This window comes from Prunus dulcis, chromosome 3 (assembly GCF_902201215.1).
Source record: "Prunus dulcis chromosome 3, ALMONDv2, whole genome shotgun sequence".
In the NCBI taxonomy this organism is placed as follows: Eukaryota; Viridiplantae; Streptophyta; class Magnoliopsida; order Rosales; family Rosaceae; genus Prunus; species Prunus dulcis.
In genome coordinates, this window is record NC_047652.1 from 19,412,104 (window position 1) to 19,432,039 (window position 19,936).

Here is a 19,936-nt window from a genome sequence, read left to right on the forward strand (position 1 = left end):
CTAACTTGCTTAACTTCGAAGTTCCCATGACTCCGAAGCCAGTAAGCTCCCAAAAGGTCTCGTGCTAGATAGAGCCTGACATGTACATATAAGGCACATCACCCCCTCTCCGTTGGTCGATGTGAGATGTTACAATCCACCCCCCTTAGGGCCCCGACCACCCCCCTTAGGGCCTCGAAGTCCTCGTCGGCACACTAGCACCACACGGCAGAGTGGCTCTGATACTAAATTGTCACATCTCGGGATTAGTTCCGCCGTAGCACGATATTGTCCGCTTTGGGCCCCCCTCTCAGCCCTCAAGGTTTTGTTTCTAGGAACTCACGAGCAACTTCTCAGTGGGTCACCCATCCTGAGATTGCTCTAGCCCCCAACTCGCTTAACTTCGGAGTTTCCATGACTCTGAAGCCAGTGAGCTCCCAAAAGGCCTCGTGCTAGATGGAGGCGGGCATGTACATATAAGGCACATCACTCCCTCTCCGTTAGTCGATGTGAGATTTTACACAACATACAAACTACATTCATTTTTCAAATGATTTAGCTTACATGCACTAAAACTGTTTGAATAGAGAGTATGTATTGTCAGCTAAAACGCTCTTGCATCCGTACTGTGGCTTGGTGTGGCTCGCTCATAAATTATAGCGATTTTAAGGGCACTTCGGCTTCCGGCGTCTCCCGTTTCATGCGAGAAAGAAGACTGACTGAGAGAGTTGTCATAGAAGTATTATCTTCAATTGTTTTTCTTTCTTCTCTATCTCTGTGCTCTGTGTGTCTTTGTTGCCTTGTAGCTCCAGCCTTCTGCTTCTCTGTTTCTTCGCTCAATTGAAGCAGAGGGAAGATGACGGTTTGCCACACGGCACATTCAAAGCGCCCCATGGAAACATTCAAAGCGCCACGCGATAGACCGTTTGGTTACGTGGCACTTTTTTCTGTAAATTGAAATATGTAGAATATTTTCTCTATTGAATGAATCATACAGAACAATACAAGGAATATAAAAGCTATACGAGGAGCTATTCTAAGTAAGTAACTAATCTAGGCTAGAAATATGGTATGACCCACATAACGTGGTACTACAAGTAAATACATAATAACAGAAGTTAAGGGATTTCTTTCCTAACATTTTCAGTAACACGCAACACGTTTTTATGCTTCGAGATGGCCCAATCATTGCATCTGATCTGACTACACACACACAGAATTTCAAAGGAATTCTCAAATGATTTATAGGGAGCTTTAAAGAGTGTCCCTCAAAAGATTCTATACCTATTTTATTTTTATTTTTATTTTCTAAATTCCTGTCTCAATAGTCTACTTGTGATAAATAGAGGAAAAAAAAAACTGTTGAGATGTGCATTGAGAAAAACATGGACAATAAATGAAAATTTTTAAAACAGCAAACTAAAAAAATTCAATTACAAAGAAATGAAAAGATTATCAAGTCGCATGTAGCGTGTGTGATTAAAAAAAGCTCTTAATATGCTTGAAAACGAATGCTAGTATAATTTTATCTCTTTACCTTTATAGAATAACCATACAATACGAATAAATTTTAATAAAAATTGCATGAAAACAATGTTCAAAATCGATTTAAGCAAGTAAAGCATGTTCTTTTTTATCTTAATTTGAAATTGTATTGCTGTTTTATATACACAAATTTATTCATATTGTATTGCTTTTTTTTATTCAATTGAATTTTACATTTAACTCAATAACTCTTCTTTTTCATCAGTATAAATGATTACATTCATCGTAGTAACACTTAGAAAATGGCATGTCTCAGCCTTAAGTGGGCTCCACCAAAAAGTTTTCCAATTCAGGCAATAACTGGACTGGTATTTGGCCCCAAGTTTGGGTTTTCCCAAATTTTGCCTCCTTACTTTTCTTGAGTTGGGAGATGAATTGGACTATAATTTGGGATTTTTGTAAGTTGGCCTCATGGGTTAGAGATGGCCTAAGAACACAAAAATTAAGTTGTTTTCAACCAAAAAAATTAAATAAGTTGTTTCTTCAGCACCCATAAGAGCATGAGTGCAAACCTATAATAAGCATTTTCTGTGAACGGTACCTTGTGCGATCTTTGTCACTAATCTGAAAGAACAAAACCGACCATCTCTGGTACTCAATCCACATGCTATATGTATTTGCTACATGCCTATTAGACTTTAGACTAAGTCTATCACCATGGTCAACTTTAAAAAAAATTAAAAAACGAGTATCAGCCTGGTTAAGGAAAAAATTGAGCATTTCAAAGTTCCATTGAAAGTAATATAAAGCCTAACAAACGTCACAAATCCGATAGATTATACAACCTCCCACCATAAACGCCACAAATCCACCTATTCTTCCATAAATAAACACTACATGGTCAACTCCTAAGCCTAACAAACTATTTCAAAGCTGATACTAATAGTACATAGGTAAATTTACAGACCACATTAAGATATATCCAGATGCTAATTAATACTACAAGTAGTCCAGACAGAATGATAGGATAAAGAAAAGCAGCTGGTGATTAAACTCCTCTGCTGCTGGATACATTAGCAGCAGCAGTAAAATAGTTAAAAATAGTAAAACCCAATTCTTTTAACTCTTAGTCATTCTCATCTAATGTCACAAATCCAACTTCAGGAGCATGAAGCGTGTGATTGCCAAATTCCAAATCAACTTCAGAACTTCAGAGTTTGCCCAAAGTGATGAGGCCTCTCTTCAAACAGAGGCCAAAGGATTTTCTAGACGTGCGCTTGGTCCTGGGCTTGATCCCGAGCTTGCAGTGTCCTTTCCGTTTGTATCTCTTTTCCAGTGGTCCCTGTGAAACCCAACCACATGTTGTCAGAAATTATAACTCAAAACACTTGTACAATTTGATTTATGGCATATACTTACATGTATTAGTTTCACCAAGAATCTGCAATTCCAAGATGATAAAGCTTGTTATACGCCGACATCAAAGTTGACCTTCGGTTAAATGATTTGGGGTGCGTAAATGTATAGAATGACTTGGTCTCTGTGTCGAAAATACGTCCCTTCAAGTCCGGTTTCGTGGGGGCAGTGGTGGCGGACCTAAGGCTGTGCCTAAGGACATCGCGAGCAGTTAACAACATATATAACTTGGACAATCCATTGAACCTCAGAGCCACCAAACGACAACTGTACGGCTTAACCATATCGCTCTCACCAAAGATCTTGTTTACAGGATTAAGCAATGGGGTTCGATCTTCTTCACCCACGAGTGCTCTGCCTGGTCTTCCCCCTATAATTGCTCCTGATCCTTGTTCGATTTTTACTTCATATAACACACCTTCATATAGTCTTCCAAAATGTTGTGCCACTATGAACACAGATTTATAGGCCTTCTCACACTCCCCTTCCATGTGCAAGCTGGACAACAGAGGTAGGTACAATCTTTTATCTATCTGTTTAAGTTTTTAAAATAGAGGAGATTGAGTTTTACCACCAACCTTGGATAGTAGGATGGCTGCAATCCACTCGAATTGGTCCCTTTCGTATTCTTGTTGGTGCTGCAGTGCCGTCCGCCATTAGCATCATCCTCGTGATCACGGATAGTTTTAGAGTTGCGCGTATAAGAGAGCTCAGAAAACTTGTCCAAAATTTGTTGTTGACCAGAAACAAGAGAGCGGACTTGAATCTCAAGCTCTTTCAATCTTTGATCCATGTCCAGGTCCTGATACCAAATGATATTGGCTGGATAGAAAAACGTACCAAAACAAGAATAGTGACGATGAGTTTATGGAGGAATACATAACAATGAGAAGAACAAAAACAAAATGAAACCCTAAACAAAACGAAAATCATTGATAGAAACAAATATAATAGAACTCAAAACTTATATGGTTTTAACAATTTGAAAGACAACAAAAATACTAAAATCATAACCAGAACCGCACAACCTATATAGTTTCGAAATTCTGTAGCCAAAATCAAACCCTAAACAGTTTCTTGGCAAAAAAGAAAGCAATTGAATCTCTAAAGAACTTGCACATAAATTGGTGCAATGGGTAGAAACAAAAAAGCCAAAACGATGGTGCTATGAAATCACTACCAGCACAACTCTTCTACCTTGTATTTCGTATCTTTACTTGGCTACTTGGAATCTCTAAAGATGAAAGCAAGAGTAGATCTGACTGGAAGCGGGGTTCAAAATTCACGGCTGCTGTTTTTTCTTCCTCTTTTTTTTTTTTAATTATATTTCTTTCCTTCTTCTGTAGCATCAATTTGCTTTTGCTGTTATTTTGGGCCTCTACGTTATTGGGCCCAATAATGTACTTTTCCAAGTATAAAATTGCATAGAACCCAAAACTAATTTATGGACACCCAATTCCCATATTTTTGGTCCAAACCAAATCATTTTTATTTTATTTTTATACAAGCGAGATATTGGATGTTTTTCTCGCACACTAATTTATAGACACCCAATTCCCATCTTTCAATAGAAAATGGTTTGGGTGGATCTTGATACTAGTATTTGATTTTGAAGTGTTTTCATGACTTAAAAGTTGTCTATTACAACACCCTATATTGTATGTTTTGCTTTTCAGGTCCTACAATACAGGTAAATTGAAGATAGTTTACCAATAGACATGGCTTAAGACCTGTTGCATAGGCACCTATTGCCACCAGGAGGTCTATTTACCTATAACATCTTTTAACCTGTAACACTAATTTATTATGCCTTGTTAGTATGTTTTTTTGTTCTCATTTTGGGTTGGCTTTGGTGCCTTTTTGCCTTTTTTGAATAGAAGTTTTGTTAACAAAAAAATAAAACAAGTTGCATGTATGTCGATACTGTGTCCAACTAAAGCTGCAGATAAACATGCAATGGTGAAGGACGAAGTGCAGATTTCTTGTACAAGGTAATGATGAAAAACTAGAAATTAATTATATGATTCAATATAATTTCAAACGTAGAAACCCACAAATACAGGACGACGTTTCTAGCAGTAAAATGGTTTCTTGTGATAACAAACATCCATATACTATTGTGACATACCAGAACTTCTGTATTGAATATCATATCAGGAATATGCAACACTGAATTTCTCTGCCTAAGTGATGATCTAAGCTTAGTGCTCATAAATACAGGACATCCAGATAGATCAAAGAATAACTATACATTCTCTCAGTAACCTTGGTTAGTCATTGATCAGTTTGAGATACCTTGAAACCGTTGCTTTTGGAATTCAGATAGTTTAAGTTACCATCTTCAGTATACCTCATAGGCTACACTGGTTCTCTACCAATTAATCCCACAACAACAATCACATAAAAGAGAAACTATATATATATATATATATATCTCACATGAAAAGGAAAGGCCTTTTCAGTGTGGTTGAGCGCCTTCTTTTGTTATTTGAACTGCATCCTTTTCTCTCCGCCCAACTCAGAATGGTTGGAAGCATCACCTCGACCGAAATCCGGACGACGTATCTTTGAGTAAGATTCTGGCATGTGTTGCAGAGCAGGCACCTAACATGCCTGAGAGCTAAGAAATTAGCCTCATGAACCCATTGGTCACATTTTCTACACAAATATGCATCATCTGCTAGGCAATACAATGAAGCCCTTTTGCTGCAGAGCTCACAACACACATACCCTGTTGGGGAACTAACTGGTGGCTGGCGGAAACCACTCTCTTCTACACCTCTGCACATTTTATGGCACGGCCAAGAAGTTGGAGCCAAAAAAAGCCATTTATAAAACTTTTGGCTTGGTATGTCAACTCTTTACATGGAGTTAATGGAGATTAATTTCTGTCCTAGAGTTTTCAAAGTCTTCATTGTAATGACAACCATGCGACTACATGACAAATGTGTCATTGTACTTCCTTTTCTTAAGTTCCACCTTTCCATTTTCTTTTTCCCATTTAAACTTGTGATTCAGAAAAAACTTGGGTCATCCATCGTCCACAGCTTTGAATGGGAACCATGGGATGGATTCCTGTGGGTTATTTTGTTTATCAATTTTTCCGGGGGTGGATGTTATTATGGGCCTAATTTATTTGTCAAATAGAGGGCTATGAAGGAATCAAGCACAAAAAGGATTTGAAACACCACTACTTTTGACAAAATAGAAACCACTAATCTGAGAAATTAGGAAAGGCTAAACATGATTAAGCTCTGAGATTTACAAGATGCTTGATGGGATTTTCTGAGCCATGATTATCTTGTTGAGTGGTTACCCACTCAATTTTGGTTACTAATAAAGAAGAAAGCTTTGTTTCTATGGCCTAGAATTAAAGCCTTCCAATTGGGGCCCTACCAGTATTGTCAATAGAGTTTGTATGGATAAAATCATGCAGGTTTGAAAAAGGTTTGGTGTTGACATATCAACCCACTTGACAAATACTCCAATATGTTGAGTTGGTGAATGAATACCAATAATTTTAAAAGTAATGGATAAAAAAGACTTGGTTTGGTGCATTTGGTCAATCTCAAAAGACTATTGTTGTCAAATATCATGTCCACTTATTTGATCCGTACTTTTAAATAAGCAGATATGTAATCATATTAAAAAAGGAGGGGCAGATGGATCCCTTCCCGGGCCATCAATATTGGTGATGCTTGGGACAAAAATAAAATGGTTTGGTGAGGACAAGGGATTTCACACACACTACCAAGATGTTACGAGATCCGAATATGAGACAATTGGTCTGCAAATGAAGGCTCTTTTTCACTAACCCTTTTTACTTTAGTTGTTCCAATGTGAACAAATTTGTTCATCATAATGATGTAGACAATTTTAACAATTTTGGTTAAGTTATCTAATTCTTGAAAGGCATAGTGGCTTAGGCCAAATTCAAGCATTGTGTTTGTCCCTTGTATCTGAGTTCCATATTTTTTTGGTATATTGGACTGTAGGTCAGTTGATCTGTGAATTGTGTCCGCACTTTACACCGGAGTTTTATATCCTCTCCCGTATATTAGAGTGTTTTAGCTTTAGAATATCGTTGTATAAAAAAGACTGAAATGGAATTGGGCTGCAGCCTGCACCAAGCTTCTAGCATACTGATAGCCCATTGTGTTAAAAGCCCAAGCAAATGTAATCCGAGAAAAATTTCTGTTAAAACGACCCACATAACATTATCTCTCGCTCTCAGAAAAAAAATAAATAAATAAATAAATTCCGGCAAACATAATCACCATATCTTCTCTGTGACTGTGACTGTGACTGTGACTGAGAGTGATTTTATTGCCTTCTCTGCAAATTTGTAATGTACCAAAAAATCAAGAGAAAAACGAACTCTGCTTGCAAAGCAATCCGATTCCGCTACCTCTCTCTTTCCCTCCCATTCGTAATGCCCAAAATCCTGACGCTCTCTCGCTTCAAGACACTCCTCTTGATCATCTCCATCTTCTTCAACCTCTACTTGCTCTTCATCCACGCGCCGCCGACCGTTACTTCGCGCTACTCGTCCTCTCCCACCACGCGCCGCCACCTCGTCTTCGCCATCGCCTCCTCCTCGCTTTCCTGGGCCCGCCGTGAGCCGTACATCCGCCTCTGGTGCTCCCCGATCTCCACTCGCGCCTTCGCCTTCCTCGACCGGGCCCCGCTCGATTCCCACGGCTACGGCTCCGGGGCGCAGGTCGTCGTCTCCGGCGACACCTCCCGATTTCCTTACACTTTCCGGGGGGGGCTCCGGTCCGCGATCCGCGTGGCAAGCGCGGTCAAGGAGGTCGTCGATCGCGGCGAGCCCGACGTGAGGTGGTTCATTTTTGGCGACGACGACACGGTGTTTTTTGTCGAGAACCTGGTGAAGACTTTGTCGAAGTACGATCACGATCGGTGGTTTTACGTTGGGAGCAATTCGGAGAGCTACCAGCAAAATGTGAAGTACTCGTTCGAAATGGCTTTTGGCGGTGGAGGGTTCGCCATTAGCCATTCGCTGGCTAGGGTTCTAGCAAGGGTTTTCGACTCTTGCCTGATGAGGTACGGCCACTTGTACGGAAGCGATGCTAGAGTTTTCTCATGTGTGGCGGAGCTCGGCGTTGGGTTGACCCATGAGCCTGGGTTTCATCAGGTATAGAATGTGAATATTGAATTAGCCTTTTTCATTATAAGATTTTGATGGTTTACATGCATTCTCCTCAATAGTTGAATTTTATGTATCCTGAAATTGGTTGAAACTGGTTTTTGTTATGAAAGTAATTGCTTGACGGTGTTTAATAGATTGCACTTGTGCAAGGAAAGTGTAATTAATTACCATAAACTTTTTGATCCAGATTAAAAGGCTCACTCTTTTAGTAGGTGGCCGATTGTGTTGAGTGAAGCTTTCTCTTTTTAAGAACTAAGGAATGGTTTGGACCTTCTAGACCTTGCCCTTGAAGTTGGGGAAATGGGAATAGTAATCTGTTATGGCATGATGGTTGGTGTAGAGATAGGCTCTTTGAGACTGTGATTCCTTACCTGCACACAATAGTTTAAGGGAAGACGGCCTTGGAAAGAAGTTTTTCGGTTTGCTCAGGAGACGTTTTGTAGGTGTTCCCTAGTTTGTAGGGAGATACAGAATGGGAAGGTTGGTTTGGATCTTTGATGCAAGCTGCCAAAATCTATGGTGTGCTCTACTGAATGGAGAATGGCGGTACTGGGAATAAGGGAGGATGGTACTTCTCTACTAGTTATTCTATTGGCTGTTGATCCATCTTAGATTTGGGACATCTATCATTTTCAGATTTTATAGATCCTATTTCCTTCAGAGACCGAACTCTTCCAGCTGGGCAGCAGTTGATTTATACTAACTTTGTATTTGGGCCTTGCCCATTTCCTTTTCTTTTTTGTTTTGCTACTTTTATCTTCATATGTAAAGAAATAAGGTTTAATAAAATCAAGAAGTTGAGAAGAAAGAGTTAATATATGCTATGGGAATACTTGCTTCTTGATTAGGTGTTCTTTAGTTCTACAAGATTGTTGACAAACATGGCTTGATTATGCCCACGAACCCATTGCATTATGAGATGGACAAAACTGGATAACTGAACTGTAGTAACTTCAATTGGATGATTTCTAGGGTTTATTTTTCTTCAACTTCTACAATGGAAGCTACTTGTCGGATGGCCCAAAAGTCATGGAAGCTACTCGAAGGAACTATTGGCTGCATCAATAAAAACGTATCCTGCCCTTAGGGCTTTACCAAGAAACATACTAAATAGACATTAGTACAGTAGTTATTTGACTTGGACAAATCTATATTACATTTTGTGCCCTTCTGCTTCGTCATGTTTCAACTTTGAAGATGATGCAATTACATTTTTTTTTTGGACAGCTGATGCAATTGCATTGTTGGCCTGAATTTCTAGCTATTAGCATATTTTGCACAAGCTAAGTTGACAATTTAGTTGTTGCCACGTTGTGGATTTCATAAATGACAACCAAGTCTTCAGATCATGATATAGTTTTGATTGGTATCCTACATCTATGGAATCCAATTTGAGCTTGTTAGCTGAGATTCTTGTTGCAGACTTGTTTCAAGTTATGTGCTGAGTTTTAAGAGCGTTATCTTCATTTCTCTAACCAGGTTGATATGCGAGGGAATTTGTTTGGAATGCTATCTGCACATCCATTGTCACCATTGGTGTCCCTTCATCATTTGGATGCTGCAGAGCCAATCTTCCCAGACATGAACAAGACTCGAGCTTTGGAACATCTTTTTGAAGCTGTGAATGTTGATCCAGCCAGGATTTTGCAGCAAACTGTTTGCTATGACATTTTGCATTCATTGACTGTTTCTGTTGCGTGGGGTTATGCTATTCAGGTCTATGATGGCAATGTACTCCTCCCAGATCTCCTTTCACTGCAGAAAACTTTTACTCCATGGAGGAGGAGTGGTACCTTTGATGCAAGTCAATATATGTTTAATATGAGGGATTATCCTAAAGATAAATGTAAAAGACCAATGGTCTTTTTTCTAGAAAGCGTAATAGCCAATAGCCATGGCATCTGGAGCACCTACACTAGGCACAGTGTGAAAAACTGCTCGAAAGCAAATGCAATAAAGAATTTGGAGCAAATCAGTGTGTTCTCACATAAGCTAGAGCTTGATGTTAATGAGGTATTATTTAACTGATTTCTTATATTAAATTTTGTTTCATATTTTAGTCAATGCCATTTAACTACAGTCCACTTTTACTTTCCAGATGAAGGCTCCACGTCGTCCATGCTGCAACATTTTGCCGTCTTTTAACGACTCAATGACTATCAACATTAGACGGTGTGGAGATGATGAAGTAATATCCATGAATTTCTAGAGTTTCTCTCTTGGAATAGTTGCTCAGAGGATAATTAATTTAATGCAGAATTCAGAGGACAAGCAATTTTGTTCAACTTATCAGCTCATCAAGGTAATTCGTAATATCATTTCCTGTTCTTAAATTATGTTTGAAAAGTTCTTAGAGAACATGGACTTCTACATGGCCATTTGAATGACTTTTGTTTAGCCTATTTAGTTCCCTCCTCCCTTCTACGCGGCCATTTGCTTATTTTCCCTGCTCATTATTCTGTTATTGAGATGTCCTGACGTAGGTTGTTCACTTGTTAGTAAGTATGCTTGCGATTCGCAAGTTCTTTTTCCTTTTGGTTTGTCAAATGGACCTCCAAGCATTTGTGCTTATAAGTGATATTATCTGATTAAATGATCTTCACTCAAGAATGCGAAAGTTCCTTTTCTTCTTGACAGGAGGAGGATAATATAGTTGGAGATGGCCATCTATCTTTGGAACAAGACATGGAGCAAAAACAAGGATTCTGGAATCATTTCCTTGAAGAAAAAAAAAAAAAAACAAAAGAAAAAGATATTGGATCCTGTTGTTGAAAGGAAGCTACCGTGTGAAGCCAGTTAAGGTTTTGATGTCTGATAGGGCCGCTCTTGTTAAACTTTCCAGTGGCCAGTTATCTCGGAAATTTGAAGAACAGAGAAAAACGAAGAACACCACGCCTAATCTAGTTACGGGGTGACGACCCAAGCAAATGTGGAACTGCAAAGGATTTAACTTTAGCTAGTTAAATCATAGGCACTACAAACGGTACTATTCCCCATGGTTTTTGTTTTTTTGGGGTTTTCTGCTCAGACTTTATCATCAGTTTCAATTGAGAAAGAAAAAGGTGTGTAATTTTACCTCAATATATATAATCAAAGTTATGAGAGTTATGTTAGTGTCACGTTGTATTACATTTATAACGTTTAAAGTTATTCATCCAGAGGAAACCAAAAAAAAAAAAAAAAAAAAAGCGAGTCCAAACACTTGCTTTACGTAACAGTTTTATTTGCAAAGCCCGTTAAAGTTTTTTATTTTCTTTTAAAAACCTTGGAACTGAAGTTGCTGCCTTCTTCACGCTCTCCTCTGCATCAACGAAGCTACCCAATTCATTAATTAATCCTTTTATAAATCCCAACTTCCCGAGGGCTAAGTCCTAATCCGCCGCCAATAGTATTTTAACACCTAACCCTCTTCTGAATCACTCAAAGCTGTTGCTGTCGAGTAGCCGACGTGATTTGAATCTTAAACGTACGCACTCAACAGCTGGGTTCTATGGGTTGGCAAATAAAATGTGGACTGTATTTGTAAAGGCCACGCCTACCCCATATATTATTTTGGAAATTTAACTAACCTAATTACACTTTTCTGCACAAGTGCCGGTCAAAGTTTGCATCTTTTCTATGCCGTGGATTTCGGTGTCTAAACTTTATACACTGGTTATATGGTCCACCAACTTTGATACAAATTCTTCAAAATCTCTGCAACTCTGTTTCTTTTCTTTTTCTTCTCCATTTTCCATTCAATCTTCGAAAATGTTGCTACCTCAATCGCCCTCTAAATCCCAGTCGTCTTCTCGGTTGATAAACCTCGTCATAATCTCATCTTCTGTCTTCACGCTCTTTCTTCTTGTGTCATTCTTCCTTGTATTTACCAGCTCCAAGCTTGCACATATCAGCTACTTATCTCAAGATGTGTACTCCTCGCCACCAACCTCTCTTGAGCACATTGTGTTCGGAATTGCTTCGAATCAGCAGTCGTGGTCAGCTAAGAGGAAGGAGTATGTCAGGCTCTGGTGGAAGAACCCCATGAGGGGATGCGTGTTTCTTGAAAGCCTTCCACCTGGTCATGAACATCATGCCAATGATACTTCTCTTCCTCCAGTATGTATCTCAGAGGACACTTCCCGATTTCGTTACACTTACAAAGGTGGCATGAGGTCTGCTATCCGTGTGGCACGCGTTGTTTCGGAGACCGTGGCACTCAACCATTCGAATGTGCGGTGGTATGTTTTTGGGGACGATGACACGGTTTTCTTTCCGGAGAATTTGGTGAAGACACTTTCTAAGTATGATCATAGGCTGTGGTACTACATTGGGACAAACTCAGAGATCTATGAGCAGAACAGAATTTTTGGATTTCAAATGGCTTATGGTGGTGCTGGTTTCGCTATAAGTTCCCCTTTGGCAAAAGTATTGGCAAAGGTGTTTGATTCATGTATAGAAAGATATCCTCATCTATATGGAAGTGACTCCAGGATCTCCTCTTGCTTGGCAGAGCTTGGCATTGGCTTAACTCAGGAGCCTGGCTTCCATCAGGTACTTATTTCTCTGTACCATCAGTCTCTCTGTTTTTATTTTTAAGTTGTAATCGAAAGAACTAAACTTTTTGGTTCTGGGTTGTGAAATTGAACCAGAATGATATTCATGGAGATACATTTGGTCTGTTGGCTGCGCATCCATTAACACCCTTGGTATCTCTGCATCACTTGGATCACATAAACCCTGTCTTCCCCAACATGACAACTATCAAGGCTCTGCAACATTTGTTTAAGGCTGTGAATGCTGATTCTCAGAGGGTTCTACAAAAAACAGTTTGCTATGACAGATGGTTTTCATGGACCATAGTAGTGTCATGGGGTTATGCTGTTCAAATTCATGGAAACCATAAGTTTCTGCCGGACGTCCTCCCCGTGCAAGAGACGTTCAGCCAGTGGAAAAAGGGAAGTGTTCTGTCAAGAACTTATACTTTCAACACAAGAGAACATCCCAAGGATCCGTGTCGAAGACCGGTTGTTTTCTTTCTGGACAATGTGTCCTCTGCTGGGGATGGGATCAAGAGCATCTACAAAAAGTCCTACGAAAATTGCACCTCTGACATGGGTTCGCCGAGGAAGCTGGAGGAGGTCAGAGTGTACTCACATAAGCTAGACCTTGATATCAAACAGGTATTTCTTGCTTACAACATTTTGACATAATACTTGTTCAATCCCTTAATCATAATACTTGTTCAATCCCTTAATCATTGCCTATATGTTCATGGAGCTTAAACAATCCTAATTCCATATTTTCTTGACTTTTATCAGTTGCAGGCTCCAAGAAGGCATTGTTGTGACATATTACCTTCTACAGGTGGCCAAGTGATGGATATTGGAATCAGAGAATGCAAAGATGAAGAATTAATATACATGCACCCATAGGAGTCTTTCATACAGGCATATAGCTGTATCACAGGCAATCCATTACAGACCATTTTATTATACAGATGTAATTGGTCTTATCAATCACGAATTGTTGTAGATGTTAGGAAACTTGATATTCTTATCTCATGTACTTCGTAAATTGAGGATGCCATGTACTCTTCATTGGAATCTGGTTTCGAATTCGATCGCTTTTTGGTATGGAGATCTCAAGGATCCAGAAATCTAGGCAGGCCTAAATTCAAGAAGTCTCACTTAAACCTATATATATAAGGTTGAGTTATTGATCAGCAAGGGAAGCAATTCGGTTTTTGAGAGATTTGAGGAAGGAGGACACGTGAGATTGCTTAAGAAGCATTTCATGTGCAGTTTTGACATCAAATTTCTTTGTATTCTCATTTCTCTTTGGGACAATTGGATTAAGAAATAATGGACATCACAACGACCATGTCAATGATGATAAATTTTGATTTCAGTTCTTTTTGGTCATCGACAAACTCTTTGATATGCCAAACAGGAAAAAGAAATGAAGTCTCTAGTTTGTCTTTTGTCATTTCTTTGTAACTCGGATCAAGGACGGATTTAGGATTTGAAAACATAATGGGCTAAATTTACCTTATGTACAAATATTTTAAGAAGATACAAAACTTGACGATACAAATGAATTTTATTGACAAAACAAAATATCTTGTGAGGAGTACATATAAATAAAAACTAGTAAAATAAAATAAAAACCACCATTAAATCAACGCTTTATTTGAAAACAAGATGGATATTCGTTGACATAGTCCTAAGAGAATATATGCTCCTAATTCTACTTCTGCTTTTTCTTTTTTTTTTCTTTCTACGTACAGGAAAGGGTTGGCTATTGTTACAAAACAAAAGCAAAAACAAAAAAAAGGGAAGAAGGGGTTTATTTATGCGTAAGTTGGGTGGGACTTTGGTGCATCACCTATTTTATTTTGGCCTTAAAGAAATAAAAGTGAAGAAAATGTTTGGCTATTGCAACAGAACAAACAAAAAAAAGGAAGATGGGGATGCGTAAAGTGTGGAAAGGCTATACTTGGGTTGGGTGGACAAATGTTTTAGTTTAGGCTTAAAGCCCAGGTTGCTCCCTTCTAAGGTCCGTCCCTGATTCCGATCGATTCAAAAACAGAGAGCATAAGATAATGATGGGAAGAAAAAAAAATTCACAAAGTAGAAGTCAATTAACAGAAAAGTTTTGTTGATTGTAAAATTTGATAAGATGATAAGAAGAAAGTTGGAAAGAGAGGCCATGAAAATTCAATACACTACCAATCTTTAAAATGTTTCATTCTAGTAAAGGGACCCACTAGTGTAGTAGTTTGGAGTAATTGATCTTCCAGACAAGATTTTTGGTTCGAGTCCTAACATCTGTATTGTGTGTGTGAATTTAGTATATTATCGCCCCTCTCAATAAAAAATTTCCTAAAAAAACAGTTTTCATTCTATATGAGTAATGTTCTTCCATTTACTATATTCTTTTGTGACCAAATAACTCCCTTTATAAACTAAAAGTACATTCGTTTAGATTGTAAGTATGAATAATTGTAAACTCTAATAAGTAAATTAACATATTTCGATTTATGTTCTTGCAACAAACAAACATAAAGAAAAAATTATTTTCTGATTATCAAAACAAATGCTATCCAAAAGAATTGGTACACTTCAAATCTACATAACAACTTCCATAAATAACTCGTCCATTTGTCCTTCTATTACTACTAGCCTTTTCGCACGCGCGTATTTCATAAAAATAAGACATATTATCTGATTTTGTTTTATTTTTTAATTTTTTTAATATGAAAAAAATATGAATTTACCATATTATTCTCATTTAATTAATAATTTCAATTCTTAATATTTGAATTAACAAATGGTATTTTCTGGTATTTTGAATGTTTTAGCATTTTCTGCTTTTTGCTTTATATATATAGATAATCTAGAAGTTCATTTATTACAATATTAAGGCAATTCTTACAATCCATCTTAGAAAGGTCCATAGTACATTCAACCGCACCATAAAATTTAATCCTTTTAAATTTCCCATGAGCATGCAATGATCCATGAACAACTTTAGAGTTTAATCTAGTAAACAACTCATGAATATTATTTTGAATCAACATGGGATCATTAATGAATTTGGAATTTGTCTCATAAATCCTATTATTTGTGTCACTTGCACCAAAAAAATTTATATTGGAATATTTTAAGAGGCAGCTTACCATCCAAATTCTCCTCGATTAGAAGGGCAACGCTTGCGAAGCTCTAGGCTTGCTGTACTCACACATTTTTTGCATGGTGTGTAGCGACTGTCCTTAAGAAGATAATTCCAACATTGTGCTAACCCATAAATAAAAGTATTTTGTTCTATTATAGATTTAGATGTACCATTGGTAACTCCACTTTTATATCCTAAATCTGAAATATTTTTCGATAATACTTCTGTCAGTAACGTATTCATGTTATTCTCACAATACTCTTTGGCTGGAAATTCTTCTTGATTGAAACAATTATGCCCCAAAACTTGAGGTGCGTAACGAACTCCAAAGGTCTCTTGAAGAGAAAGAGAGAAAAATAAAAGATTCAAGCTGATGAATAATCTTGAGTAAAACATGTTTAATAATTTTTGTAATTTTGCATATACTTAATGGGGTAAAACATTACACATGTTCCTATAAAATACTAGTATATAGTTTCTTTATGGAGTATTACAATGCGTTTGAATGAGAAAATTTAAAAACATTGAGAAATTCAAAGAATGAAAATTAATGCATGTTCTAGTGTAAAGTTTCTTGTTTCCGTAACCTAAAATATAATGTGATTCAAACACGGAATATAACAATTATCTTTTCAGAGGGCATCTATCTAAACAAAGAATTAAGAGCAAACACATTGATTAACCAGAACAAAATCTTTCAACATGTAAACTTTGTCTATAAATTCAAGCAATCTCCCATTTACATTAAGGACGCAATCTAGGCCTAAATTAAAGCAATCTGTTCTGACTTGAACTTTGTCTAATGTTAAGTTATATTACTAAGGAAGGGAAAGGAAGCAATTCGGTTTTTGATAGATTTGCGGAAGCAGGACACGTGAGATTGCATAAGAAGCTTTTTTTTTTTTTTTGTCTAAGACCACTCTGACTTTTAACTTTCTAAAAATTGCCACGTACTAAATTATCAATTATGTGGGATGACAATTGTTTGGTCAAGTTGACCAAAACCAATAAAATTCTGTGTACTGACATTGAGTACCCGCAATGCAAGCAAGCCGGCATCATTTAATCATATGAAGTTAGATTTAATGAGCAACTTAGCAAATATGCATCAATTAACTTTTAATCTAGTAGAATACAAAGATCCGCATAATGATTACTTACGTTACGTGTATTATAAATAAATATAGGATGCTTTGCGTTTTAATTAAAAATTTAAACATATAGGACATTCGAAAAATTAACCGACTTGAAGCAGCTCCAAGTCAATTATCCTTCCCCATGAAACCTTCGAAGAAGTTTCTTATGGAAAACGTAGGAAGAAGTTATACAGAAAATAATCAAAGACTGACACGACGTGTTCAACCTTTCCAATAAAGCTACGAACTCAACTCCATTTACGTCCAGCCTCTTTGTCAACGCTAAATGATATATGCATGGTGTGTAAATTCTTCTGTTCTAAATCAAATCATATAATAAGTGTAATTAGTTGCAGGCCATTGTAATTACTCAATTTCACTTTTAGATAATAAGTGTAATTAATTGATGTCCAATGTAAATGTAGTGTTGAAAATAAATAATCACTATCTTACATCAACATTTCCTCAATATACAGTTTCTGAAGTGTCTCTATATTCAAGTAAAAAGTCACTGTTTAGCAAAGAAATTAGTAATTTCAATAATGAAATAATTTTTAAACGCACAATTGTATTTTTCAATTCCAAAAAATGAAAAACCAATTGGATTGGTTTGGTTAGTGGATTCAGAGTTTGAAATCCAATTCAAACCAAACTGATCCAATCTTTTAAAAATATATGCAAATATTTATTTTTCCTAGTGTTCGAACCTAAACCAACTTTCACGTTCCACTTACACCAACACAACTTTGTTGATATTTTTTCGAAAAAATATATTAATATAGCATTAAAATTCTAGATTTTTAAGTTTTTGTGTTGATTTTAGCGTTTCTTTATTTAAGGAATGGATGTAACTTGAACTCTAAATGTCGAACTTCGTGTTGTATCGTTGTTTTCTAAAATTTATTTATGTCTATTTAGTACATACTTAATGGTATTTTTTATTGGATTGAATTATATATGATTATCTTTGTGATTATCATATTCAAGGGCGGAACCACACTAAGGGCTACAGTGGCTGTAGCCCAGTGTGGTGTTTTAAGAAAAAAAAAATGTATAACCTATATATTTAATTTATTTTCAATATTACCCCCGGTCAGTGGCACTGTACAGATTACATTATTTCCAGTGACAATGTAAACAAGGAAGTAACCCCCGTTTGGATTCAAATAAAAATATTAGAAAATCAAATTCTCACTAAATCAAAATATGAAAAATCGGTTTTAGTGCAAAATACGATTTAGGCTAAAAATGATGGCTCATTAAGTCAATATATACTTCATACTAAAATCTCATAAAATCAAGTTTTCTTATTTGATGTGTGAGGAATAAAAGCCGACAAAAATTATCTTGAGAAAATAATTATTCCAAAAACCCATTTTTCATACTTAGTCTGTAATAACCCAAAACAAAAATTCTTATTTAATTAGTAATTTATTTGGAGAAAAGACAATTTTGCCCTCGGAATATTTTATTAAGAAAAAGGTGACTTTTTGATCGAGAAGGAATTTGACAATTCCACTTACGCCGTTACGTAAAGCACGGTGAAATTAGTTCATAGACACGTAGTGAGCCCGAATCGGAGTTGTAACGAGAGAGTTATGGTCAAAAGAGTCTCAGTGGCATAATCGTAAATATTTCAAATTTGGATTTATAAAAACCAGTTTTCTCTCTCTCTCCCTCACTCTCTCCCGCGACCTCTCCGCCCCTCATCCTTCTCTCCTTTGTATCTCCAGCCACCGGCCACGGCTGTGGACGGGGCCGGTACCAAAACGACCGGGACGACGTCCTCTTCCTTCCCCGACCGTTCCCCGTAGGCGAGGTGACCTGTGCTAGCCGAAAATCGCACTGGAACCGACGATGCTCACCGGATCTTCAAGTCACTCGTTCTCCCTCAATTCTGCTCCAAATTTGTCGAGTAAGGTATGGATTCCTACCTATTTTCCATGCTCTAGCTGATGGTTGGATGAGTTTGCATCAATTTTGACCGTAGATAACCCAGTTTTCGAATTGAAAATTCGGCTGATTTTCGGCCTCCGTGATCGGCCACTTCCGGTCACTTTTTGGGGTAGGTCCAAGAACAAAAGTGGCTCCAAATATGGCGTAATCGCTTTAGACACCCATCGCTGCCGGCGCGTGGGTGAGGGTAGTGCAGTGACCCTGGGTATTTTTGTGATCCTCGTATTGTCACGAGCGCGTAGGATTTCGCGGATCTCAATTTGGATACCGTTTGAGCCCCGAACGGATTTTTCATATTGTGCGATTTCTGGGTTCAATACTGTTGAACCGTTGGATCGCGCTCAATTTCGGATATGTTGTCCCAAATAATTTCAGAATCGTGTAGGATTCAACGGATTGTGAATGGGAGTCCCAGATACTCCGAAATCGCGAACCCTGGGGTTAAAATTTGGAAATTTTATGATTTCACGATCGGGGACAATTCGGTCGTCAGTTTCAAACCAAATTTGCAGGACATGGTTCCTTAAACGTGAGGAACTTAAAGGAACTCTCAGATTGGTCATTGGAGGTCGTGGACCCACGGGGTTCCGTATCGACCAATATGGAAGTTTATCGCTTAATGAAGTCTCGAGTCTTTTCAGACGATTTTAAACATCTGAAATGCCTAAGTGGGCAGAAAAATGACTTTAAAGTTAGTGCACGCACTTTTAGAAGTCGGGGGTCAGGGTTTTACTTAAAATCTTATACCGAGCAGTTTTATTAATTAAATATTAATGATGGTTTACCCAGGCACCCGGGACCAGGCAGACCCGCAGGAGAGACCTTCAGGAGGTCTAGCTAGCTCGGACCAGGAGTGAGTGGACTTTTCTTTTATAAATGATTTATATAAATAAATTTCATTATTTGATCTTGAATAAGTTTTATTCATGGTATTTTTACTAGCATGCTTGTGGAGTTAAATATCTTTTTTATATGCTGCTAATTGATTTTACTAAAGTGATATAAAAGCAGAATTTGAGACTTATATCAGAGAAATAGCAGCTTAGATTCAGTTTTGCTAAACTACAGTTAATTATCAGACTTTTCTAAAATATTTTATTTTAAACCACCATGTACCCAATTATGGTTATTACCCTCA

At 37.5% G+C, this 19,936-nt stretch overlaps 3 protein-coding genes across 3 annotated transcripts; 2 read left to right on the forward strand and 1 right to left on the reverse strand.

Moving 5' to 3' along the window:
- Window positions 1-2,299: 2,299 nt before the first annotated feature.
- On the reverse strand, window positions 2,300-4,174 carry LOC117622816. The gene is made up of 4 exons (XM_034353595.1): window positions 4,078-4,174; window positions 3,459-3,702; window positions 2,884-3,378; window positions 2,300-2,806 (listed from the first exon to the last, which is right to left on the reverse strand). The coding sequence occupies exons 2-3, from the start codon at window positions 3,671-3,673 to the stop codon at window positions 2,895-2,897; spliced, it is 699 nt and encodes a 232-aa protein (XP_034209486.1). The 5' UTR covers window positions 3,674-3,702; window positions 4,078-4,174; the 3' UTR covers window positions 2,300-2,806; window positions 2,884-2,894.
- A 2,987-nt stretch (window positions 4,175-7,161) lies between these two features.
- LOC117623009 lies at window positions 7,162-11,158 on the forward strand. The gene is made up of 4 exons (XM_034353844.1): window positions 7,162-8,035; window positions 9,530-10,063; window positions 10,149-10,352; window positions 10,688-11,158. The coding sequence occupies exons 1-3, from the start codon at window positions 7,229-7,231 to the stop codon at window positions 10,257-10,259; spliced, it is 1,452 nt and encodes a 483-aa protein (XP_034209735.1). The 5' UTR covers window positions 7,162-7,228; the 3' UTR covers window positions 10,260-10,352; window positions 10,688-11,158.
- A 475-nt stretch (window positions 11,159-11,633) lies between these two features.
- Window positions 11,634-13,637, forward strand: LOC117622427. The gene is made up of 3 exons (XM_034353094.1): window positions 11,634-12,583; window positions 12,682-13,212; window positions 13,351-13,637. Exons 1-3 carry the CDS (start codon window positions 11,669-11,671, stop codon window positions 13,462-13,464), a joined length of 1,560 nt encoding a protein of 519 aa, XP_034208985.1. The 5' UTR covers window positions 11,634-11,668; the 3' UTR covers window positions 13,465-13,637.
- The last annotated feature ends 6,299 nt before the right edge of the window (window positions 13,638-19,936 follow it).